The sequence below is a fragment of the Hypanus sabinus genome, chromosome 22 (genome assembly GCF_030144855.1).
Source record: "Hypanus sabinus isolate sHypSab1 chromosome 22, sHypSab1.hap1, whole genome shotgun sequence".
Lineage (NCBI taxonomy): Eukaryota > Metazoa > Chordata > Chondrichthyes > Myliobatiformes > Dasyatidae > Hypanus > Hypanus sabinus.
Window position 1 is genome coordinate 21,903,777 of NC_082727.1, and position 27,139 is coordinate 21,930,915.

The 27,139-nt window shown below is 42.0% G+C and overlaps 1 protein-coding gene across 4 annotated transcripts in view; it reads left to right on the plus strand.

Moving 5' to 3' along the window:
• sh3pxd2aa (SH3 and PX domains 2Aa) overlaps positions 1 to 27,139 on the plus strand; it is a 322,252-nt gene that overhangs the window by 282,975 nt on the left and 12,138 nt on the right. For all 4 annotated transcript variants that reach the window (XM_059947263.1, XM_059947261.1, XM_059947262.1 and 1 more), the window contains 2 exons: positions 19,037 to 19,386; positions 26,285 to 26,334. In XM_059947263.1, coding sequence (XP_059803246.1) covers positions 19,037 to 19,386; positions 26,285 to 26,334 — 400 coding nt within the window. The remainder of the gene's footprint in view (positions 1 to 19,036; positions 19,387 to 26,284; positions 26,335 to 27,139) is intronic.

The following is a 27,139-nucleotide window of genomic DNA, read 5'->3' on the forward strand; positions in this document are numbered from 1 at the left end:
ATCAATAAACAGCAGCCTTGCATGTGCATTGGTATTGTCCAAAGTCCAAGGTCAAATAGAGAACCTATGAGATAGACCTATTGTGTCAGGAGGTGAATTGCAACATGTCCAGGTCCTTACTTGGGCATGAGTTAATTCTAGGCATGATCAACCTCTTAAAGCACTTCTTCACTGTAATTATGAGTGCAACTGGGTGATAGTCATTGGGACTGCTCACCCTGCTCTTCTTGGGCACTGGTATGATTGATGCTGGTATGCTGACTGTCTATCTGTTTGACAGAATCATCATGAGGATTTATGAAAGAAAACTGGAATTTGACTAAGTACTGGATTTCCTTGAGAATGTGATGTGTGTATAGATAAGGGGGAGACCAGTGTATGTGGTTTATTTGGATTCTCAGAAGGGTTTCAATGTTGTCCCATGCAGAGGTTGATAAACAAGATTAGAATATAAGAACATAAGATAAAGGGACAGGATTAGGCCGTTTGGCCCATTAAATCTGTTCTGCCATTCTATCATGGCTGATCCATCATTCCTTTCAACCTCTTTCACTTGCACTCTCTAAGTAACCTTTGATGTCCTTACCAATCAGGAACCTATCAACCTATGCTTTAAATATATCCAATGACTGGGCCTTTACAGCTGTATGTGGCAGTGAATTCTGCAGATTCATGACTCTCTGGTGAAAGAAATTCCTCCTCATCTCTTTTCTAAAGGAATGTTGTTCTATTCTAAGGCTCTACCCTCTGGTCCTAGACTCCTCCACTATAGGAAACATCCTCTGCACGTTCCTTCTACATAGACCTATCAAAATTCAACAAGTTTCAATGAATTTCCCCTCATTTTTATATATCCAGTGAGTACAGGCCCACAGCCATAAAATACCCCTCACACATTAACCCTTTCGTTCCTGGCATCATTCTCATAAACCTCCTCTGGACCCTATCCAATGCCAGCACATCCTTTCTTGGATATGGGGCCAAAAGCTACTCACAAGGCTCTTAAGCGTGGTCTGACCAATGCATTTTAAAGCCTCAACATTACCTCCATGCTTTTATATTATAGTTCTTTCAAAACAAACATTAACATTGTATTTGCTTTCTTTACCACAATTTAACCTGCAAGTTAACCTTTAGGTAATCCTGCAGAAAGACTACGAAGTCCCTTCGCACCTCCATTTTTCAGAATTTTCTCCCTGTTTAGAAACTAGTTGCATGGCTTGTTCATTAAAAAGTGATTGCCTACATTCCTTTTTGAACTACTATTTTCTTTCTGGTAAAGGTGTTCATAAAACTGTTTAAAAAAGAAGTTCCATTATTTAAGCCCAGTGATGAAGCAATGACAATATGTCAATGATGACAGTTCTGTTTACTGAATAACGCACACAAATGCCTGAGGAACTCAGCAGGTCGTGCAGCATCTAGAGAGGAAAAAATTGTCAATGTTTCAGACTGAGACCATGATGTGGTCTTGATGATGCCTCCTCTCTATAGGCTATATTTCTCACTGCCTCCGTAAAGCAGTCCACATAATTAACACTCTTCCACTGACCCCAGGCATGATCTCTTCTCTCCCATGGGCAGAAGAAACAGATTGGGCTAAAGAACAGCTTCTATCCCACTGCTATCAGACTCTTGAATGGACCTCTTCCTCACAATTTTCCTCATTTTGACCTTGCACTTAATTGTTTACCTGTACTGCACTTTCTCTATAGTTTTCATACTTTATTCTGCCTTATTATCATTTTACTTTGTTGTCCCTCAATGCACTATAATGATTTGATCTGTATAAAAAGTATGCAAATGTTTCAAGTGATTCAATTTAATATTAGAGAATGTACGCAGTATACAACCTGAAATTCTTACTCTTCACAGACATCCACAAGACAAGAAACCCCATAAAATGGATAATTGAAACATCAGAAGCCTAAAGCCCCCCCATGCACAAGCAGCAGCAGAAGCATAAACCCTTCCTCCCCCCCACTTGCACCTGCAGAAGCACTGACCCCCTACTCTCCCCCCACCATGCAAGCAACAGCAAAAGCCCCCCCCAAAGACATCTTGATCCAGAGTCCATCAAAAACTAGTCCATAACCCAGTTCTTCGGTATCTCATTCAAGTTCTCTCTCACCAGTGAGGGGAAGAGAGGTCGCTTTCCTGCAACAACAGTATTTAAGGTAATTAGTAGAAAGATTAGGGAACACTGAGCGCAGGTTTTTTTTTTCATCTGAAGTGCGGTTGGAATCTAGATCACTCTCTGCTGAAATGTGAGGGTAAAAAACTTTTCACCTCGGTTCTGTCCCCAGTAGGGAGGATTTCTCAAGAGCCAACTATTTTCATTCCATTCCCCATTCCCATTTCAATATGTCAGTCCGATCCCTCCTCTACTGCCACAATATGGCCACTCTCTGGTTAGAGGAGAATGATTTCATACACTTTATTGGGTTGGGGGTGTTGTTGATAGTGTGGAGGGTTGTCAGAGGTTACAGTGGGACATCGATAGGCTGCAAAACTGGGCTGAGAAGTGGCAGATGGAGTTCAACCCAGATAAGTGTGAGGTGCTTTATAGGTCAAATATGATGGCAGAATATAGTATTAATGGTAAGACTGTTGGCAGTGTGAAGGATCAGAGGGATCTTGGGGTCCAAGTCCATAGGACACTCAAAACTGCTGCTCTGTAGTTAAGAAGGCATATGGTGCATTGGCCTTCATTAACCCTGGGATTGAGTTTAAAAGCCAAGAGGTAATATTACAGCTATATAGGACCCTGGTCAGACCCTACTTGGAGTAGAGTGCTCAGTTCTGGTCATCTCACTACAGGAAGGATGTAGAAACTATAGAAAGGGTGCAGAGGAGATTTACAAGGATGTTGCCTGGATTGGGAGACTTGCCTTATGAGAATAAATTGAGTGAACTTGGCCTTTTCACTTTGAGCGGTTGAGGATGAGAGGTGACCTGATAGAGGTGTATAAGATGATGAGAGGCATTGATCGTGTGGATAGTCAGAGGCTATTTCCCAGGGCTAAAATAGCTAGCACAAGAGGGCACAGTTTTAATGTGCTTGGAAGTAAATACAGAGGGGATGTCAGGGGTAAGTTTTTTACGCAGAGAGTGGTGACTGCATGGAATGGGCTGCCGGCGACAGTAGTGGAGGTGGATACGATAGGATCTTTTAAGAGACTCCTGGAGTACATGGTGCTTAGAAAAATAGAGGGCTATGGGTAACCCTAGGTAATTTCTAAAGTAAATGCATGTTTGGCACAACATTGTGTGCCAAAGGGCTTGTATTGTGCTGTAGGTTTTCTATGTTTATGTCTATATGTCTATGTATATGTCTACCTGGGTAGCTCCAACTTCCAGTAATTCTTCCCTCCCTCCTCCCCCTTCTCTCCCTTTGCATTCCTGATCATGGCTCCCCTGTTACCCTTCACCTCACCTGCCTCTGGAGTGTGCTCTCCTTTTCTTTCTCCCCTGGTCCACTCTCCTATCCAATCTAATTCGTTCTTCAGCCTTTTACCTTTTCCACCTACCTCCTCTCAATAACTTAATTCATCCTCACCTCCCCAACCCACCTACCATTCGCTTCACTTGTATTTCTTTCCCTCCACCCAAATGTCTTATTCTCGCCTCTTCCTTTCCAGTCCAGATGAAAGGTCTCAGCCTGAAAACTGACTCTATGTTCTTTTCCATAGGTGCTGCTTGACCTGCTGAGTTCCTCCAGCATTTTGTGGTCCAGATGGCACCAAGCTGAAATGTCATTTGAAGTTGGGCTTAGAGTTGTTGTTTTTTCAAGTTTGGACAGATGGTTTTGAATACAGTGTGAGGAATTGAGTGTTAGATTGGAGTTCAGGAACAGGGATGAGGGAGATTCAGAGGTCATAGGCAGTAAATGAAGAATCGGGCAGGAGTCAGTGTGCAGAGTCCAGATTGGAGTGCTTCACAGTTGGAAGATCAGCTATCCCAGAGTTGGCAGGCACTGAGGAGACCAGTGATCCCCAGGTTAGTGAGTCCCAAGTCAGAAGTCTGTATGATGGGAATTATGAGGGCTGGTAACCCTCTCCCCCAGGTTACTGAGTTCTGTACGGGTCTGAAACTCATGATCGGCAAATCTTGAGGTCAATATATAGAGGTCAGCAAAGTCCAGAAATCGGTAAGTCCGGAGGTAGAAGCCTGAAGGTGAAGCATCTGGGTTGGTTTTCAGAGATCAGAGGCCTGTTGTTTGTGAGTCCAGGCCAGGGACTGGAGGTTGAAGACCCATTGTCATAGTCAAGGAGCACTACAGCATAGAAATAAGCCCTTCGGCCCATCTCATCCACAACAAACTATTACTCTGCTAGAATAATGCTTGCGAGTCTTAGAGTGCAGGGCCAAGGTTTGGAGGCCCGAAGCAAATTGTCCTTACATTGGAGGCCTGTCTCTGTGTGAGTAGGAGGGGTGAGAAAGGAGCTTGTTTTGCTGTTGTTGCAGCTGCTTCTGTTGTTCTGCTGTACACTGAGGGCATGCTGTGTTGGTGCTGGAATGTATGGCAATATTTGTGGGCTGCTCCTGCCACATCCTGATGTGTGTTGGTTTTTAACGCAAATTTCACTGTATGTTTTGATGTGATATATAAATCTGAAGAGCCATAACCTGATCTCATGTTTACTGCATGGGTTGGCATAGGAACAAAGTAAATAACTCTGTTTTAGTTGGCGTGACTGATGGGTTAAATGGCTTTCTTTTCTGCTGTAAGTTACTCTGGTTCAAAAATTTGCTTTGGAAAATTCTACCAGAATTCAAAAGTTAGAGATGTGAAGGCAGGTTTTGCAAGTTTTCAGTCTGTTGCATATATTGAAAATTCTGCCTCGTCGCAACCTGTGACAGAAAATCTAGCAATAATCATTTGGTGGGGCCAGTTTTCTAGTAACTGTACAGGCATAGCCAGTTGTGATTTACTTCTGTTCTGCGGACTTTACTATTAGTACAATAATATGGACTGAGGTAGTTGGAGTCCCTTGATATCTATATATATTCAATGGCCAAATCACACTGCCTTTTGGTGGAACTCATCCAACTCTCCCAGAATGCTTCTGTCAGCAGATTCCCTCATTTCCTGTCTCTCTTTCACAGTCATTCCCCACTGGAGTAATTCCAGAGTTTCAGAGCTGGAAAGCAGATGGCAGGAAGTGGCTCTCAGACATGAAGACATTTTGCTCCACTTAGTTGTCTGTTTCTTGCCTGCATTTACTACTTTAAAAAAGCAAAGCATTAGCTCAGGCTACACTGGAGTTTTTTTTTAGTTCACTTTTGACTTTTCAAAAGATTAATTGAACTGTGTTGCAATGTTTATCTGCCCATGAGCTAAATATTGTTAAGAGGTTCTGCTCTTTGAGGTTGTTTGTGTATCATTCAATATAGTTAGATATTTAAGATCTTTCCCCTGCACAATGAGGTGAACATTCTTTAAAAACATAGAGATTTGTCTCTGTATGAATGAATAATGGAATAATACTGCATTTCTACTTTTGACTACAATAACAAATTGCCTCACTTTGCTCAAAAAGAAATATTCAAAAAGCTTCTCTAATGGCAAAAATTAGAAAACTAATATCCAAATTATTCAAGTTTAATCAAGCTACATACTTTTGTCAAATCAATTGAGGGTTCACAATATTTGATGCTTGCCCACTGACACATAACCTTCAGCCCATTGTGTCCATAGTGACCATAAGACATAGAAGCATAATTAGGCCATTCGGCCTATTGAGTCAGCTCTGCCAATCCATCATGGCTGATTTGTTTTCTTTAATTTCCCTCAACCCCATTTTCTGCCTTTTTCCCATAATCTTTGTGTTTATTAGGCAAAAACTTATTAATGTCCATTTTAAACATACCCAATGATTTGGCCTTCACAGTCATCTGTGTAATGAATTTTACAGACTCATCACCCTTACGCTAAAGAAATTTCTCCTCATCTCATTCTAAAAGGATGTTCCTTTATTTTAGATTTGAGGTACTACAGGTGATGGAAATCTAGAGCAATAGACACTGTATTATCTGGACACTGATGAAGGGTCTCGGCCTGAAACGTCAACTGTTTATTCCCATCCGTAGCTGCTATCTGGCCTGCTGAGCTCCTGCAGAACATTGTGTGTATTGACACTTTATTCTGAGGGTGTGTCTTCTGGTCTAAAAGGGATGAAAGGGATGTCCCTCGATTCTGTGGCTGTCACCTCTCAACGTCTACTGTATCTAGGCTTTTCAATATTCAGTAGATTTCAGTGAGGATCCCCCCCCCCCCCTACCCTACATCCTTCTTCTAAACTCCAGCACCAGGTCCAGAGCCATCAAACACTCCTCATAAGTTAACCCCTTCATTCCTGGGTTCATTCTCATGAATCTTCTCTCAGCCTTCTCCCATGCCAGCACATCCCTCCTCAGAAAAGGTTCCTAAAACTGGTCACAGTACTTCAAGTGTGGTCTGACCAATCCCTTATAAAGCCTCAAAATTACATCCCTGATTTTATATTCTAGTCCTCTCGAAATGATTGTTATCATTGTGTTAACTTTCTGTATCACTGACTCAACCTGCAAGTTAACTTTTAGGGAATCTGCATGGGGACTTCAAAGTTCCTTTGCATCTCTAATTTCTGAATTTGCTTCTAGCAAGTTACAAGACCAAACACTTCCCACCTGCTGCTACTTTGCCCATTCAGCTAATCTGTGTAAGTCCTTCAGCAGCCTCCCTGCTTCTTCAACATGACCTGCCCCTCCACCTATCTTTGTATTATTTGCAAATTTGACCATAAAGTCATCAACTCCATCATTGATATCATTGACATATAACGTGAAAAGCAGTTACAACACTGATCCCTGTGAAACTCATCACTAGTTGCTTGCAGCCAACCAGAAATGGCTCCCTTTTTTCCCCACTCTTTACCTCCCTCCAGTCAGCCAATTTTCTACCCATTTTAGTATTTTTCTTGTAATACCATGGACTCTTGTATAGCAGTCTCATGAGCAACACCTTAACAAGGGCCTTTTGAAAATCCAAATAAGCAGCATCCACTGACTCGCCTTTATCTATCCTGCCTCTTATTTCCCCTCAAAGAACTCTAATAGATTTGTCAGGCAAGGTTCCCCTTAAAGGAAACCATGCTGATATGAACTATTTTATCATGTGTCTTCAAGTACCCTGAAACCTCATTTTAATAATAAACTTCAACATCCTCCCAACCGCTGAAGTCAGGCTCACCGACCTATAATTTCTTGTGTTTTGCCTACCTCTCTTCTTAAAAGTGTAAAGATATTTGCAATTTTCTAGTCCGCAGGAACCATTCCAAAATCTCATGTTTCTTGGAAGATCACTACTAAAGTTTCCGCAATCTTTTCAGTTACCTCTTTCAGAACCCTGGAGTGTAGTCCGTCTGGTCCAGGTGACTTCCCTACCTTCAGACCTTTCAGCTTTCCAAGCATTTTCTCCTTAGTAATTGCAACTACACCCATTTTACCCTCCGACTCTCTTGAATTTCTGGCATATTGCTGGTGTCTTGACAGTAACGACTGATGCAAAATGCTTATAAAATTCATCCACAATTTTTTTGTCTTCTACTTTTACCTCACCTGCATCATTTTTCAGTGCCCTGTTATCCTCTCTCACCTCTCTTTTACATCTGAAAAAGCTTTTGGTATACTCTTCTATATTGTTGGCTGTCTTGTCTTCATATTTCATCTCTTCTCTCCTTATTGCTTTTTTCACTGCATTCTGTTGGTTTTTAGAAGTTTCCGAATCCTCTAATTTCCTGTTGCTGATAAGGCCATGGTTTTCAAATGCTTATAAATCTGCCTGTGCCATACAATGTAACAATAAGAATAGATTGAGATGCCAGATGAATGTGTAGCTGAAGAATTGGTGTAATTGGCAGGGTTTCATAAATATGAATTATTGAGGTCTCTCCTAGGGTAGGTGTGAACTGTACAAAGGGGTAGGATTACAAACGAACACTAGGATTGAAGTGTATCTACTTTAATACAAGAAAGATCAGAACAAAGGTGATGAAATTAGAGCGTGGGTTATTACATTGAGTACGACATAGGGGCAATTGCAGAGTCTTGGCTGTCACAAGGACAGTAATGGCTGCTGGATGTCCATGATTTAGTTATTACATAGATGACTACACCACAGATACAGGCCAATTAAAGGTGATGACCCTGGTCAAGTGACAGATCTCTGGGTGGAGTGAACATTTCAGAGATAGTGATCACAGCTCCCTGCATAGCCTTGGGCAGGAATAGGAGCAGATGGTACAGGGAAGTAATTGGGGGTGGGCAAATTATGATGCTATTAGGCAGAAGCTTGAGAACATAATTTGTGAATGGGTTTGATTTCAACATTTAAGAGAACTTTGGATAAGTACATGGATAGAAGGGTGTGGAGGACTATGATCTGGGTGTGGTTTGATAAGACTAGGCAGAATAATAATTTGGGACAGACTGAATGAGTTGAAAGGCCTGTTTCTGTGCTGTTTCTGGCACATGACAAGGGCAGCAATCCAGGGATTACTGACCTTGAGATTCTGCTTTACAGCTATCTTCCTAACTCCCTATATTCTCCTTCAGGATGTAATCGTTTCTCCAACCTATGTCATTGATACTAAGATGTGTTGTGATTTATGCTTGTTCACCCTCTCCCTTTAGAATGCTGTGGACGTGATTCAAGACATCTCTGACCCTGGCACCTGAGAGTCTGAGTTTCATGTTCCCAGAATCTCCTGACCGCTTCTTGAATTATGGAATTCCCTTGTCACTACTGCAGGCTTCTAAGCCCTCTTCCCTTCTGAGCCACAGAGCCAAATTAAGTGCCAGAGATGTAGTCGCTGCGGCTTTCCTCTGTTAGGTCATACCCCCACCAGCATAACCTCCACTCCAACAGTATTCGAAGTGGAATACTTATTATTGAGGGGAATGGGCACAGGTGCACTGTCAACCAATTCCCTTTCCCTCTCCTGACAGTTACCCAGCTACCTGCCTTTTGCAATTTAGGGATGACTATCTCCCTGAAGTTCCAATCTATCAACATCTCATTCTCCCGTATGCGCCAAAAGTCAAACCACTGCAGCTCCATTTTCCTAATGTGGTACGTAAGGAACTCTAGCTGGATGCACCTGGTGCAGATGAAATTATCTGGATGTCTCCTAAAGTTCCCACATCTCAGAGAAAGGAATACCACCAATCCTGGACCAATTTTCACTGCGTAATAGATAAAGCAAGAAAGAAACTTACCTTGTCCAAGCCTCTTGAGCAAAAGACTAACCCTCTAACACTGATCCACTCCAACAATTGGCACTTCTTTTACCTTCCTATACTAATCCTCATTCCCTCAGCCCAAAGCCTTTTATGATATATCATTCACCTGCTTATAGAATTATAGAGCACTACAGCACGGAAACTGTCTTTAGGCCCATCTAGTCCATGCTGAGCCATACCTGCACTTGGAGCATAGCCTTCCATACCCTCCCATCAATATAAAACCAAATTTCACTTAAATGTTGAAACTAAATGTGAATCCACCACTTTCACTGGCAGTTTGTTTCGCACTCACGCCACTTTCTGCAGAAGTTCCCCTTAAATATTTTACCTTTTACCCTTAACCTATAGCCTCTAGTTCTAAGTGTCACCCAACCTCTGTGGATGAAGTCTGCTGGCATTTACCCTATTTTGGTGTTGGCGTGTAGCCAAGTGGTTAAGGCGTTCGTCTAGTGATCTGAAGGTTGCTAGATCGAGCTTTGGCTGAGGCTGCGTGTGTGTCCTTGAGCAAGGCACTTAACCACACATTGCTGTGTGACGACACTGGTGCCAAGCTGTATGGGTCCTATGACCTTCCCTTGGACAACATCGGTGGGGTGGAGAGGGGAGACTTGCAGCTTGGGCAACTGCCAGTCGTCCATAAAAAAAGAACCTTGCCCAGGCTTGCGCCCTGGAAACTTCCCAAGGAGCAAATCCATAGTCTATTGAGACTAACGGAGGCCTACTACTACTACTACCCTATTTCCCACTTCTCCTCACCTGCCTATTACTTGCCCCAGGTCCTGTCCTCCTTCCAATTCTCCTATTGTCCACTCTCCGCTCCTATTAGATTCTTTCTTCAACCCTCGGCCTTTCCCACCCACCTGGCTTCACCTATCACCTTCCAACAAGCCTCTTTCTCCTCCCCCCTGCCTTTTTATTTTGGCATCTTCCCCCTTCCTCTTCCTCCTCCTCAGCCCTGAAGAAGGGTTTCAGCCCAAAACATTAACAGTTTACTTTTTTCCATTGCTGCTGCCTGACCCACTGAGTTCCTCCAGCTTTTTGTGTGTATTGATTTGTATACCTCTATCAAATCTCCCCTCGTTCGCCAATGCTCCAGGGAATAAACTCCCAACTTATTTAACCTTTCCCTATAAATCATATTCCCAAATCTGGCAACATCTTTGACAATTTTCTGTCATTCTTTCATTTGTACTGATATCCTTCTTGTAGATAGGTGACCAGAACTACACAAAATATTTCAAAACAGGGCTCACCAACGTTTGATAAAATTTAAACATAACATTCTAACTCCTGTACTCAGTACTTTGATTTATGAAGGCCAATGTGTCTAAAGTTTTCTTTATGACCATATCTACCTGTGACTCCACTTACAAGGAATTATGGATCTGTATTGCCAGATCCCTCTGTTCTGCATTCCTCAGTGCCCTACCATTCACTGTGTAAGTCCTACATTGGTCTGTCTCCCAAAGTCACTTCACACTTGTCTGCATTAAATTCCATTTGCCATTTTTCAGCCCATTTGTCCAGCTGCTTGAGATTTTTCTGCAAGATTTGATACCCTTGCTCATCTCCAATCTTGGTGTCATCTGCAAATTTGCTGAACCAGTTTACCGTATTATCATCCAGATTGTTGATATAGATGATAAACAACATTGGAGCTAGTGCCAGTCTCTGCAGTACACCAACGGTCCCAGGCTCCCAGTCAGAGGCAACTATCTACGACTAATCTCTAGTGACTGCGTCTCACATTAATGGTAGGGAACCTTTTGGAGATGACTGTAATTCTCTGACTCTTAAGGATTGGCGAGTAGATTAAGCAAAGGAGTTCTGCATGTACATGAAAGTCAAGGTCAAAGTAAATTTATTATTAAAGTACATGTATGTCACTATATATTACCCTGAGATGTATTTTCTTGTGGGCATTCATACAAAGAAACATTACAATCCTTGAAAAACTACACACAACAAATATGGATAAGCAACCACTGTTCAAAAGACAACAAATTTTGCAAATACATAAAAGACAAGGAAACTAATAATTAATAAATAAATAATATTTGGGGCAATTAGGGATAAAAGAGGATACATACCTGGAGTTGGGGGAGGTACAGGAGCTTCTCAATGAGTACTTGGCATCAGTATTTACAAGTCAGAGTGACCTTGGTGAATGTGAGGCCAGTGTAGAACAGGTTAAAATGAAAGAACATGCCACTGTTAAGAATGAGGAAGGGCTGGAACTTCTGATGTGCCCTGGGGGAGAGAGTATATACCCCATGTTCCTACAAGATTACTGCACCTTTGGCAATGATCTTTGCATCATTGCTGACCACAGGAGTAGTGCAGAAAATTAGAGGATGGTAAATATTCTTCATTTGTTCAAGCAAGATAATAGGGAAAATACTGTGAATTATAGACCAGTGAGTCTGACTTCAGTGGGGGAGGGGCAAACTATTCGCGAGGTCTTTTAAAAACAGGATTTATGAGCATTTGGAGAAGTTTAGTCAGATTAGAGATGGTCAGCATGGCTTGGTGAGGGACAAGTTATGCCTCATGAGCCTGACTGAATCCTTCCAGGAATGACAAAGCTATTTGATGGTGATAGAGGAATGGTTTTTATAGATTTTAGTAAGGCTTATTCAGAAAGTCAGGAGGCAATGGAATCAGAGAAACTTGGCTGTGAATTCAGAGCTGGCTTGTCCATAAGAGGCAGAGTGTAGTTGTAAGTGGAGTGTATTCTGCTGGAGGTCGGTGACCAGTGATTTTTATAAATGACTTGGATGAGGAAGTGGGTAAGTTTGCAATGACATGAAGGTTGGTGATGTTGTGGATGGGGTAGGTTGTCATATGTTACAAGAGGACATTGATGAGATGTAGAGCTGGGCTGAGAAGTGGCAGATGGAGTACAGTCCTGTGAAGTAATACACTTTGGATGTTCAAACTTGAAGACAGAGTTAAAGGTTAATGGCAGGATTCTTAGCAGTGTGAAGGAACAGATCTCAAAGTAACCATGCAAGTTGATAGGCTGTTAAGAAGGTATATGGTTTTTGGCTTTCATTAGTCAAGGGATTAAGTTCAAGAGCTATCTGGTAATGTTGCAGCTCTATAAAATTCTGGTTAGATTACATGGAGTATTGTATTCAATTCTGGTCTCCTCATTGAGAAGGATGTGGAAGGTTTAAGAGAGGAATTGGTAGGAGATTAATTTGTCATTAGAAATTGCCCTCTTTTGAGTGGGAGAATGGGTTGAGGGTGGAGGGACAGTGTTGGTGAAATGCATGGGGAATTTTTTTTAAATGGGATTAATACAGCATTAGTGAAAATATATTGAGGCTCCAGTCGGACTTGAACTCACGAACTTGTGGTTTAACAAGACCAGTGCTCTAATTCTTCAGCTACGGGGCTAAACGGAGAGGACAGTGGACAACAATTTTACGACACCCTACACATGCAGCAACTTTGGTAGAGCCTGCCGTTCTAGGATCGGCCTCAATAGCCATAGTCGACGCTGATCGACAAGCCAGTGGCTACCAGAGGTGCAGTACCCATGGTCGACCACAACCGACGGAGGCCACACATACACAGAGTGAAAATCAAAATTGTGTTTAATATCACTGGCATACATTTGAGAAATTTGTTTTGCTGCTGCAGTACAGTGCAATATATAATTTAAAAAACTAAATTGCAATAAGAAATGTACAGTATTGTGCAATAGTCTGAGGCACATACATATACAGTATAACTAGGGCACTTAAGAATTGCACAGTATTGTAGTAATTTTATTTTTTTGCACTGTACTGCTACTGCTGAAGGGGAAACTGTTGTGGCATATGTGAGTGATTCTGATATCATTCTCTATTGTGGACTGAAAGTGGGAAGTGGACAAGAAGGAGAATCATGGTTTAGAAAACAGAAAGGGCAAGGGGAGGCAGTGGGAAGCACCAGAGTGGCATTCTGTAATGATCAATAAACCAATTGTTCGGAATCAAATGACCTTGTCTGAGTCCCAGGGCTGGGTTTGTCTGCCATCTGTCCCCTGTCCCTCCCACTGTGCACAACACTCACCATTCCCAACATCCTTTGTTCCTGCCACATATATAAACTCGCTCTCCAATCCATGTTGGCAAATACAGTACTGTGGAAAAGTCTTAGGTACCCTGATATATATACCACAAGAGTTTTGCACAGTGCTATATATATTAAGTAGTGCAAATAAAGAAGAATAAAAATAGTGAGGTAGTGTACATATGTTCATTGTCCATTTAGAAATCTAATGGCAGAAGGGAAGAAGCTTCTTCTAAAACATTGAGTCTATGCCTTCACACTCCTGTACCACCTGCTTAATTGTAGCACTGCAAAAAGGGCATATGCTAGGTGATAGGGGTCCAGAATGATAGATGCCGTCTTTTTGAGGCATCATCTTTTGAAGATGACTTTGATGCTTGGGAGACTAGTGCCTATGATGGAGCTGGCAGAGTTGACAACTTACTGCAATTTTTTCTGATACTGTGCAGTGGCCCTTCCACACCAGATGGCAATGCAACCAGTTAGAATACTCTCCATAGAAATTTGCTGAATCTTTTTGGCATACCAAATCTCCCCAAACTCTGAACAGAATATAGCCACTGTTGTGCCATTGTAATTGCATGAATACTTTGGCTCAGGATAGATCTTCAGAGATGTTGACACCCAAGAACTTGAAACTGCTCACCCTTTCCACTGCTAATCCTTCGATGAGCACTGATGTGCGTTCCCTCACCTTCCCCTTTCTGAAGTTCCACTCAACCAGTTAACCTATCTCACTTCTGTACGCCTTTTTGTCACCATCTGAAATTTTATCAACAATAATTGTGTCATTGGCAAATTTATAGATTGCATTTGAGCTGTGCCTGGCCACAAAGTCATAGGTGTAGAGAGAATAGAGCAGTGGGGTAAGCACACGTCCTTGAGGTGCACCAATGTTAATTGTCAGTGAGTAGGAGATGTTTTTTTCCAATCCACACTGACTATGGTCTCCTGAAGGGGATGTCAGGGATCCAGTTTCCAAGTGAGGTACAAAGACCCAGGTTTTGACACTTCTTGATTTGTATTGAGGTACTAATGATGATGTTGAACGCTGAGCTGTAATGAACAAACAGAAGCCTGGCGTAAGTATTGCTGTTGTCCAGGTGGTCTAAGGCCAAGTGGAGAGCCAGTGAGATTGTATCCTCTGTAGAAGTATTGTGGTGATAGGCAAATCTCAGCTAATCCAGGTCCTTGCTTAGGCAGGAGTTGATTCTAGCATTTCATCACAGTAGATATGAGTGCAACTGAGTGATAGTCGTTGAGGCAGCTCTTGCTCTTTTTGGGCACTGGTGTGATTGTCGCCCTTTTGAAGCAGGTGAGAACCTCCAATTGCAGCAGTGCGAGATTGAAAATGTTCTTGAACCTTCTTGCCAGTTGGTTGGCACGGGTTTCTTAGTGAGAAAGTGACACAGGTTGAAAGGTGTTGAAATGTTGTGGGTGGAGCTAAGGAACTGTAAGGGTAAAAAGACCCTTATGGGAGTTTAATACAGACCCCCCCCCAAACAATAGTAAGAGTGTGGTCTACAAATTACAACAGGAGATAGCAAATTTATGCCAAAGGGGTATAGTCATGAGGAAGTTCAGTACGCAGGGAGACTGAGAAAATCAAGTTGGTGCTAAATCCCAAGAGGGGGAATTTCTAGAATGCCTATTAGATGGTTGAGCCCACTAGGGGATAAACTATTCTGATTGAGTGTTGTGCAGCGAACTAGAATTGATTAGAGAAGGTAAAAGAACCCTTGGGGGCAAGTGATCATAATATGATAGAACTCACCCTGAAATTTGAGAAGGAGAAGTTAAAGTCAGATGTATCAGTATTACAGTGGGCTAAAGGGAATTACAGAGGCATGAGAGAGGAGTTGGCCAAAACTGATTGGCAAAGAACTTTGGTAGAAATGATGACAGAACAGCAATAGTTGGAATATCTGAAAGCAATTCGGAAAGACAGGGTATATACAGTACATTCCAAAGAGGAAGGAGTATTCTAAAGGCAAGATGACACAACCGTGGCTAACAAGAAATATCAAAGCCAACATAAAAGCCAAAGAGAAGGCATATAATAGAGTAAAAATTAGTGGGAGGATGGAGGATTTTAAAGTGTTTTTAAAAAACCAATAGAAGGCAACTAAAAAGTCATTAAGAAGAAAAAAATGGAATATGCAAGTAAGCTAGGCAAAAATATTAAAGAGGATACCAAAAGTTTCTTTAATATATAAATTGTAAAAGAGAGGCAAGACTGGATATTGGACAGATGGAAAACGATGTTGGAGAGGTAGTAATGCTCCACACAAAATGTTGGAGGAACTCAGCAAGCCAGGCAGCATCTATGGAAAAGAGTGAACAGTTGACATTTTGAGCTGAGACCATTCATCAGGACCGGAAAAAAAGATAAGGTTGGAGCAAGAAGGTTGTGAGGGGAAAGAAGCATTCCAAGGTGCTAGGTGAAATTGGGAGTGGGGGAGGGGTGAAGTAAAGAGCTGAGAAGTTGATAGGAGAAAGGGATAAAAGACTGGAGAAGGGGGAATCTGATAAGGGTAGAAGACCATGGAAGAAAGCTCTGAGGAGGAGGAGCACCAGAGGGAAGTGATGGGCAGATGAGAGAGGGAAATGGGAATAGTGACCATGGGGGGTGGCAATTACTGGAAGTCTGAGAAATGGATGTTCATGCCATCATGTTGGAGGCTACCCAGACGGAATATAAGGTGTTGCTCCTCCGACTTGAGTATGACTTCATTGTGGCAGTAGAGAAGGCCATGGACTCACATATCAGAATGAGAGGTAGAATTGAATGGGTATCCACCGGGACATCCTGCTTTTTCTGACAGACGGAACATGGGTGCTCAGTGAGGCAGTCTCCCAGTCTTTGTTTGATCTCACTGGTATACACTCAAACCCCACATAACACTACCCTGCATAGCACTGATTCAATTTGGTTATTCAATTCTTTATTGAAACTTTTTTTTTAAATGATAAAAATTCTTTCTAAACAGCACTTAAAACTTCCCAAGAGCGGACACTATTACAGTAAACATACAGCCAGTAAGAACACTTTACATATGCTCTGAGCTACTCACAGCTAATCACGTATTAGTTCCTGCTCTGCCTCCCCTGCGTGTGTAAACGTTCTTGCTCCCTCACCAATTTATTCAATATTTTTCACCCATAGTATCTGGAAAACAGCCTGTAACTTCCAGTGAGGGTAGTGAATCTGAGGTGTCTAGGAAAAGCATTAACATGGATATGAAACTGCAAGTGATATGGCGTTTGGAAGCTGGTGAGCATCAGGTTGATGTTGGCTACATCAATGATCAGAACAATTATCAAAAAATGCAGACAAGATAAAAGCCTGGTCCCTTCTCTAAGATGTAACCACCACCTGCTTCCCTCTGCTGCTACTGCGATGGTTGCTGTTTCACTGATGTACAGGTTAGGCCTATTTACATATTTGTTACTCCATAAATTACTGTGTATACATAAAATAATATTTGTCTTTGATTTTTTTTTAATCAGTCACACATGTCCATTTCCAAAATGTTATAATGACCCAGCATAGCAATGATTTACATAGCACTCACCTCCAAGGAATGCATCCTTGGCATTAAACGGGGTCTGAGTATACAGGAGGCCACACTGGGATCACCAGATACAGTAGGTGACCCCAGCAGACTCTCAGGTGAAGTGTTGCCTCACCTGGAAGGACAGTTTGGGGCTGTGAATGGTAGTGAGGGAGGAGGTGTAGGTATGGCACTTGTTCTGCTTGCAAGGATATGTACTAGGAGGTAGATCAGTGGGGAGGGATGAATGGACAAGGAAGTCACGTAGGTACTCACTAATAGTTGATGGTGGTTTCTCCCCTCTCCCCGCCTTCTGGCTGTAACTTCTCATCTTCTTTTCCAGTCCTATTGAAGGGTCTCAGCTAGAAACATCGACTGTTCACTCTTTTCCATTGATGCTGCCTGACCTGAGTTCTTCCAGCATTTTGTGTGTATTGCTTGGATTTACAGCATCTGTAGATTATCTTGTCTAAATTGCAAATGTCACTGTACTCTTGCAGAAGGGAGAAAGGCAGAAGAAAAGAAATTATAGGCCAGCAAGTTTGACCTCAGGGTTTGGGAAGATGTTGGAGTCAACTGTTAAAAATGTGGTTTTGGGGTACTTGGAGGCACATGATAAAATAGTCTGTAGTTAGCATGCTTTCCTCAAGGGAAAATCTTGCCTGACATACTGTTGGAATTCTTTGAAGAAATACCAAGCAGGATAGACAAAGGAGAATTGGTTGATGTTGTGTACTTCGATTTTCAGAAGGCCTTTGTCAAGGTGCCACTCATGAAACTGCTTATGTTATTAAATGAAAGATACCAGCATGGATAAGGTATTGGCTGTTTGGTAGGAGACAAAGACCAGGAATAAACGGAGCCTTTTCTGGTTGACTGATGGTGACTGGTGGTGTTCCACAGGGGTCTGTGTTGGGACCAATTTTTTTTATGTTGTATGTCAATGACTTAGATGACAGAATTGGTGACTTAGTTGTAAAGTTTGTGAATGATACAAAGAGGGGCAGGTAGTCTTGAGGAAGTAGAGAGGCTACAGAAAGACTTAGATTAGGAGAATGGGTAAAGAAGTGGCAGATGAAATACAGGGTTCGGAAGTGAATGGTCATGCAATTTGGTAGAAGAAATAAAAGGGTAGACTTTTTTCTAAATGGATAGAAAATTCAAAAATCTGAGGCACATAGGGACTTAGAAGTCCTTGATTCAGGATTCCCCTAAGGTTAATTTGCAGGTTGAGTCTGTGGTGAGGAAGGCAAATGCTATGTTAGCATTCATTTCAAGAAGACTTGAATAAAAAGCAAGGATGTAATAGTGAGACTTTAAAGCATTGGGGAGGCTTCACGTTTTGGGCCCCTTATCTTAGAAAGGATGTGCTGACACTGGAAAGATTTCAAAGGAGGTTCAGAAAACTGATTCCAGGGTTGAACGGCTTGTCACGTGAAGAGTGTTTGATGGCTCTGGGCCTGTATTCACTAGAATTCAGAAGCATGCGGCGTGACCTAATTAAAACCTATCGAATGTTGAAAGGCCTTGATAGAGTGGAGGTGGAGAGGAAGTTTCCTGTAGTGGAAGAGTCTAGGACCACATGAGACAGCCTCAAAATAGATGCGCATCCTTCTAGAATGGAACTAAGGAGGAATTTATTTAGCCAGAGAGTGGTGAATCTGTAGAATTCATTGCCACAGTTGACTGTGTAAGCCAAGTCTTTACATATATTTAAGTCAGAGGTTGATAGATTCTTGACTGGTCAGGGCATGAAGGGACACGGGGGAAGGTAGGAGATTGGGACTGAGAGAAAAAATAGATCAGCCATGATGAAATGGTAGAGCAGACTCAGTAGGCCAAATGGCCTAATTCTGCTTCTATATCTTATGGTCTTATGGAAGTTGGTGGTTGCTGCACACTTAGTGGGTTGTTGCCATGATACATTGAACTCTCTATCTCTTTATGACTATTTTGATTCCATGACTATTTTGTTGCTTGTAGGTTGGGGGCAAATCTTTAGAAATAGCTATGATTGAATGGTTGAATTGCTGTTTAGTTTCAGTGTGATTGCTAAAGGACTGATATTTACTGTAATTGAGGCAAAAGTGAAAAAATACTGTCTTTGCAAGTGTGTAATCTTTTCTCCCCAGATATCAAGGCAAAGAGGGATGGGCACCAGCATCCTATCTGAGAAAAGTCAAAGATGAACTTTCTCCAAGGAAAAAGCCTGTTAATGGCCCAGTGGAGATAATTGGGAACATAATGGAAATCAGTAACCTGTTGAACAAGAAGACAAGCAGTGAGAAAGACATTCAGACAGAAAATGAATCCAAATGTTGTGATCACCCTCCACTTACTGCAAAAGAAATCAGCCTTCCTTTGCCTTGTGAGCAGTCCAATGGTGAAGCAACTGCATTAGTGGCAACAGAAAAGAGGCTCTGCCGAGCCACACCAGGATCCCCAGCTGTGGCCAGGATCGCTCCACAGAGAGCAGAGATAGGTACAGCATTGAAAATATTTCCTGTTCCATAAGAACTAAAAACATTCCAGAATGTTTATTATTGGGTAGCGTCTTGAACTAAAATCATGTTTACTTGCACAGTTGTTAAACATGCAAGTAATGTTGGGCAGTAACAGCTCAGAATATGAGGTTTCATGGTCTCAAAAGTTTTTCATTATGATGGTGACTGGAGCAACTGCATTTTCAGGCTTATGGCCCCAGTCTGAGATTTTACAATCAGTGTAAATGGTATCCTGAAAGATTTAATCAAGCAATTCTCTGGTTCCACAGTAATTCATTTGAAAATATCTCATGTCCAAACAATCTGCATTAACTGTTTCACTGTCATCTCATCTGCTGGTTACAGACATGAGAAATTTCCAATAGATATGTTAAACATGCTTTTTCTTTTATGTATACAAATTGAAATGGTGAAATTCTATTAAAATTTTCAAAATGCAGTTTTCACCTCATGATAATATATTCCAGCATCTTCCCACCAAATGATGCAATCTAACTCTAATTTCTTTTTCCCTATTTTCTTAAATAGTGTGATTGATTTTGGTAGCTTTATACCTGTGGGAACTGTTGCAGTTCTAAGGATTGTTGGAATGTGACAACCATTGCATCAGCTATGTCCATCAACAACATCTTCAGAACTCCAGGATGCAGTTCATCAACTTAAGGCGATTTATCACCTTCCTGCATTTTCTTTAATTATTTTGCTAATAAAGTTGTAGTTCTCCAATATTTGCAGGAAGTTTTATGTGTCTTTGATGTTACCCACAAGATATTTGTGTAATTTCTTAAAAGTTAGACAGGATTTTTTTCTGTATGTGAGGAATCTATATTAACCTGCTAATTAATGCAAGGCACAAATCGCATCTTACTTATCATCAAAGAATGTATAAATTATACACCTTGAAATTTTCCTGCTTATAGGCAGCCACAAGATAAGAAACCCAAATAACCCAATTTTTAAAAAAGACCAAAAACCACCATGCAGAGATAGAGAAAAATACACACATCATGCAAACAACAGAAGCAAGCTAACAGCCTTTCGAACGCATCTCTCCCATTTCCCACGCATCTGCCCTCACCCCACTCGGGATAGGGTTCCCCTTGTCCTCACCTACCACCCCACCAGCCTCCGGGTCCAACGTATAATTCTCCGTAACTTCCGCCACCTCCAACGGGATCCCACTCCCAAGCACATCTTTCCCTCTCCCCCACTTTCTGCTTGCCGCAGGAATTGCTCCTTACGCAACTCCCTTGTCCACTCGTCCCCCCCATCCCTTCCCACCGATCTCCCTCCTGGCACCTATCCTTGTAAGCAGAACAAGTGCTCCACCTGCCCTTGTGCTTCCTCCCTCACCACCATTCAGGGCCCCAGACAGTCCTTCCAGGTGAGGCGACACTTCACCTTTGAGTCGGCTGGTGTGGTATACTGCGTTCGGTGCTCCTGGTGTGGCCTTTTATGTATTGGTGAAACCCGACTCAGACTGGGAGACCATTTCGCTGAACACCTACGCTCTGTCTGCCAGAAAAAGCAGGATCTCCCAGTGGCCACATATTTTAATTCCATGTCCCATGCACATTCTGATATGTCTATCCATGGCTTCCTCTACTGTCAAGATGAAGCCACACTCAAGTTGGAGGAACAACACCTTATATACTGGCCGGGTAGCCTCCAACCTGATGGCATGAACATTGACTTCTCTAATTTCCGTTAATGCCCCTCCTCCCCATCTTACCCCATCCCTGATATATTTAGTTTTCTCCCCCCTCCTCTTTTTTCTTCTCTGCCCATCACACTGCCTATTCTCCATCTCCCTCTGGTGTTCCCCTCCCTCTTTCTTTCTTCCTGGGCCTCCCATCCCATAATCCTTTCCCTTCTCCAGCTCTGTATCCCTGTTGCCAATCACCTTTCCAGCTCTCAGCTTCACCCCACCCCCTCCAGTCTTCTCCTATGATTTTGTATTTTCCCCTCCACCTCCTACTTTCAAATCTCTTACTATCTTACCTTTCAGTTAGTCCTGACGAAGGGTCTCGGCCCAAAACATCGACAGTGCTTCTCCCTATAGATGCTGCCTGGCCTGCTGCGTTCCACCAGCATTTTGTGTGTTTTTTGAATTTCCAGCATCTGCAGATTTCCTCGTGTTAGCCTTCTGAACCAAACTGACTCCGAGATCTACTCCTGGAGTAGGCCCCAAGCCTTAGTCCCCAGTCCATCATACCAGTGGGGCAGAAATGCATAACAGCTGGATCAGTTCACAGCTTCGGTGCCATAGTGAAAGGAATAAATGTTCGCAGGAGAGCAAGTGAAATCTGCCCGACCCTCACCTCCCTACCCAATACTTGGGCTTTCAATCTGTCTGTGTCAGTGTTTAAATTGTTCAAGCACCAGCTAGTGCCACATTACAGGACCTGTCTCTAAATGCCCCGACACACTTGGGCCACTCAGCCTGAAGCCATTCTTGATTTCACCAAGTCTGTTCAGCACTTGGAGTGATCCAACCTTGCATCCAGGTTAGGTGGACAGGCATTCAAACTCTTCTGCATCGAATCCTCTCCAAATCGCTTACTCCATCTCTGACAGCAATACAAAGTCCCTCTGCTACTCCAGCTGAAACATGTTGTGCCTCGCAATGCCCCAACACAGCTCATCTCTCAAACCAGCCCCCAACCCCTGCCTGCCCCCTCACTGTCTGCAGCAATAGTTCACCATCATTTACTTAAGAAAAAATGTTATAAGTAATGTTTTTAGTCAAATCTCTTGCACATCTTCGGTAGCATTGCCTTAAACTGGAAATCTCTTCCTTTTTACAAATGTATAGAGGATCCTGGATGTCACTTACTAATCTGCACTTTTTTTTTACAACAGTTTGCTGAATTCTAAGCTTCCTCAGGTTTACTGTTTTCCTGGCAACATTATGTTCTTTCCTGTTTAATAAAACACTATCTTTATCTTTTCTTAATAGCAAAGACTAAAGCACTATTTTCAGTTAGGTTTATTTTGCCTCAAAGAAATATATAGACAGTGGGACATCAGAACAGAAATAGGCATTCATCCCACTGAGTCTGTTCCACCATCCCATCATGGCCAATTTATTATCCCCCTCAGCTCTAATTGCTTGCTTTCTCTCCATAACCTTTGACACCCTCACAAATTAAGAACCTATCAACCTCCTCTTTAAGTATACCCAAGAAATTGGCCTCCATGGTCATGGGGGTTTGCAATGAATTGCACAGATTCACCATCCTCTGACTAAAGAAATTCTTCCTGGTCTCTGTTCTAAAAGGACATCCTTCTATTCCATGGCTGTGGCTGTGCTCTCCGGTCCTTGTCTCCCCCACTACAGAAAAGATCTTCTCCACATCCACTCTGTCTAGGCCTTTCAATATTCAATGGGTTTCAGTGAGATCCCCCTCATTCTTCAAAACTCCAGCAAGTACATGCACAAAGACATCAAATGCTGCTCATGTATTGACCCATTCATTCCCAGGATCTTTTTCATTAATGTCCTCTGGACCCTCTCCAATGCTAGCACACATTTTGTTAAATAAGTGGTCAAGAACTGCTCACAATACCCCACGTGTGGTATGGCCAAAGCCTTATAAAGCATTACATCTTGGCTTTTATATTCTATTTCACTCGCAATGAATGCTAAGATTGCATTTGCCATCCTTACCACCAACTAAACCTGAAAGTTAACTCTTTGGGAATCCTGTACAAGGACTCCCAAGTTTCTTTGTGATTTCTGAATTTGCTCCCCATTCAGGAAATAGTCTAACCTTTCTTCCTTCTACCAAAATGCATGATCATATACTTCCCTACATTGTATTCTACTGCAAGCTTTGATGGCCTTCCTCGCTGTTGTCTACGCTCTATTATCATCCGATCATTGATACAGATCTCCTTAATCTATCCCACCTGTTATTTCTTTAAAGAATTGCAACAGATTTGTCAGGCAAGGTTTCCCCTAAAGGACACCATACTGACTTTGGCCTATTTTATCATGTGCCTCCAAGTATCCTGAAACCTCATCCTTAATAATGGACTCCAACATCTTTCCAACCACTGGTCAAGCTAACTGAGCTATAATTACCTGTCTTTGGCCCCCCTCCTTTAAAGAAGGAGATTCTTGTGATTCTTGAAAGATCACTACTAATGCCTCCGCAATATCTTCAGCTACCTCTTTCAGAACAGTAGGGTTGTAGTCCATCTAGTCCAGGATACTTGTCTACCTTCAGACCTTTCAGCTCCCCAAGCACCTTCTCCTTAGTAATAGCAGATTCATTTCTGCCCACTGACACTCTCAAATATCTGGCATACTACTAGTGTCTTCCACAGTGAAGACTGAAGCAAAATACTTGAGTTTGCTTGCTGTTTCTTTGTCCTCCAATACTACCTCTCCAGCAGCATTTTTGAGTCGTGCAATATCCACTCCCACCCCTTTCATTTCTCTCCTTATGTTTTTAATTGCTTTAGGAGCTTCCAATCCTCCAGCTTCCCATTCATTTTTGCTATATTATAGTCTCTTTTGCTTTTATGCTGTCTTTGGCTTCACTTGTCAGCAATGGGAGCCACATCCTCAACTTAGAATGCTTCTTCATCTTTGAGGTGTATCAATCCTGAACCTTATAAGTTGCCTCCAGAAACTCCAGCCATTACTATTCTACTGTCATACCTGCTAGTGTTCCCTTCCTTTCTCAGGCCTCTGTGGTTCCCTTTTCTCCATTATAATTCTGTAGATAATAGTAACTAATATTGGATAACTTTGGCTTATTTTCACTGGAATATAGGTGGCTCGGAGGTGATCTAATGGAATTTTACAAAAGTTTGAGTGACACAGACAGGGTAGAGACTTTTTTCCCAATGACAGTAGAGTCTAGAGCTAGATATATGATTAAGGTGCAAGGAAAGAAATTTAAGTAAGATTTGAGTGCAAAGTTTCTCTCACAGAGGGCAGTAAATATTTAGCATGAGCTGCCAGTGGTAGCAGACCATGTTGCAATGTTTAAAAGGCATTTTAACAACTATTTGTAGAGGAAAGAAGTAGGCAGATATGAGCCTAATGCAAGTGACATTACTGTAGATGAGCACCATTGTCACATAAATGAGGTGGGCTGTCACAGCCATTTTCTAAGCTGTATGTTTCTGCCTTATACAAACTCATTGTACTAAAGCTATGACTAGTAGATTAATTGGCTGTTTTAAATTGCCCCTAGAATAAGTGGTAGAATCTGGGTTGGGGATGGAGAGAGAGGAATAGTGTGGATGAAATGCAGGTAGAATTTAAATAAAATGGGATTAATATCACAATAGTGAAAATGGGTGGTTTATGGTTGGTGCAGACTCAGTGGGTTGATGGATTGTTTCTATGTTGTATATCTCTATATCTACATCATTGTTGTTACTCCTCTCCGCACCTTGTGGCACATGGAGCAGCACCTTTTGCTGTTTCTTTAGCACTTTGTTTTTCATGAGGTCAAATAGCTAGCTCAACACTCAACCCATCACGGATGGAAGGTGTGCAAGAAGCTGACCAGATTTGAATCCAGGATCATTTGCCTCAAAGTCCGGTGCTGATGCCACTACACCACCAGTCAATAACTCTACATATTAATTCTTTAAAAGTTAGCCATAGCTGGTTTACCAGCATGCTTGTTAATATATACTCCCAACCTATTAAACCAAACCTCACCTCATGCCTTCGTAATTTATTGTTTTTGAGAATTAAGACAGTGGTTTTATATTGAAGCCACTGTTACCTAAAGTCCTCTGAATTACCAGATTTCCAGTTAACTCTTTCTCATTACTCTATTCTAGATTTAAAAACTCCCTCATAACCATTGTTACATGCACATCTAATTACTTGGTTTATACTATGCTATTTTCATTCCTCTACGCAACTTGAAACCTTTGCCTTTTTAGTGATAGCTTCATCCAAACTACTATTATTTGAGATTTTCTACGTGATAATATCACTTCATGTGCTGCTTTTGTTAATATTTACTTCTGTCAATCCTATCACCTCGGTAATCCAGCCAAGGATCCATGAAGGGCATCTGGAGCCTAGGCCTACACTCTGTCCTCTAAGTCTAGCGATGTGAGCATCACTACTCTGCTGCGCACTTGAAGGCTAGTGATGTGGACATGCAGGTGAAGGACATCCAAGACTAGGCCTGCACTCCTTGCTCAAAAGCCATTGATGCAAATGTGTGATAAAGGATATCTGTGGACATTGGGCTGCCCCAGGTCACTAGGTCCTGGGATTGAATGTCCATATGAGCAGAAGGCACAAGGAAGCATGAGGACCAGTCAGCATGCTTTTCACTAGAGCCTGAAGTTCAGGGTCCTATCATCAGCTAGTCTGGAGGGCGATACTGATGTTCAAAACCTGTAAGTTGAGGCCGGAGACTTCAGAGTGGAGGCCCAGCAGACTGCCTTGGAGTTGGAAAACTGTGTTGAGAGGGAGGAAAGAGGCTTTTCTTGTTGTTGATATTTGGTACTTGTTGTGTTCTGTGACATTCTGCCAAACATTGTGGGCATACTATGTTGGCACTAGAATGTGTAGTGACACTTAAAGACTGCCCTAGCATATTTCTAGGTGTGATAACATATTTCATTGTTTCAATGTACATGTGTTAAATAAATCTGAAGGGGTTGCTTGCCATTCAAATAACCTCATTGTTAGAAATGTTTCTTCACACAGAATTTATATTATAAAAATAAAATAGATTCAGTTCTCGTTCTCTGTTCACATGAAGGGTCATCAATTTGAAATACTAACTGTTTTTCTTTCCACTAATTGATCTGCTGAGCTTTTCCAGCATTTTCTGTTTGGTTTCAGATTTCTCTGCAATTTTTAAATTTCCATTTTATTTTACACAGGTTCCCCAAACCTAAGGCAGAAGCCACCACCACGCAGAGAAGTCAGCATGGTATGTACCGAGTTTGATTTCCTGTCATATGATCACCTTAAAAAAAATATCATACCCACGGTCAGATTCCTGTACCTCATCCCCAGTGAACAGGATATTGCAAAGCCAGCAGTGAATGTACTCTGTCCAACTGTTAATTAAAGGAATTTTCGATAAGCACCAGCAGTGCTTTTAGTTCAAGATTACAACAACATGGAATGAAGGACATCCAAGACTAGATCTTTACTCCATGCTGAAAAGCCAGCAATGTAAACATGTGACAAAGCACATCTTGGATGTTGGGCTGCCCCAAGTCACTTGGTCCTAGGATTGGATTTCTGTGTGAGCAGGAGGCATGAGGAAGCTTGAGAGTCGGTCAGCATGCCCAGGGTTAGAGCCAAAGTTCAGAGTCTAGACTGGAGGTTGATACTGAAGGTCAAAACCCGGAAGTCGAAGCTGGAGACTGGAGACCCAGAGACCTGTCCTGGAGCTGGCGGGTTCTCTGTGTGTGGGGGGGAGGTGTTGGGAGGGAGGAAGGGGGCTTCTTTTGCTATTATTGTATTCTGTATTGTATACAGAACATATTGTATTATGTTCTGCAAAGCATTGTGGGCATGTTATGTTAGTGCTGGAACGTGTGGCAATGCTTGCAGGCTGCTCTAGTATATTTCTAGGTGTGTTGGTTGTTAATGCAAAGGATACATTTCATTGTATGTTTCAATGAGCATGTGATAAATCGATCTGAAAAGGCATCTTGCAGTTCAAATAACCTTTGTTAAAAATGTTCCTTCAACACAGAATTTATTTTTAATATAATATAAAAATA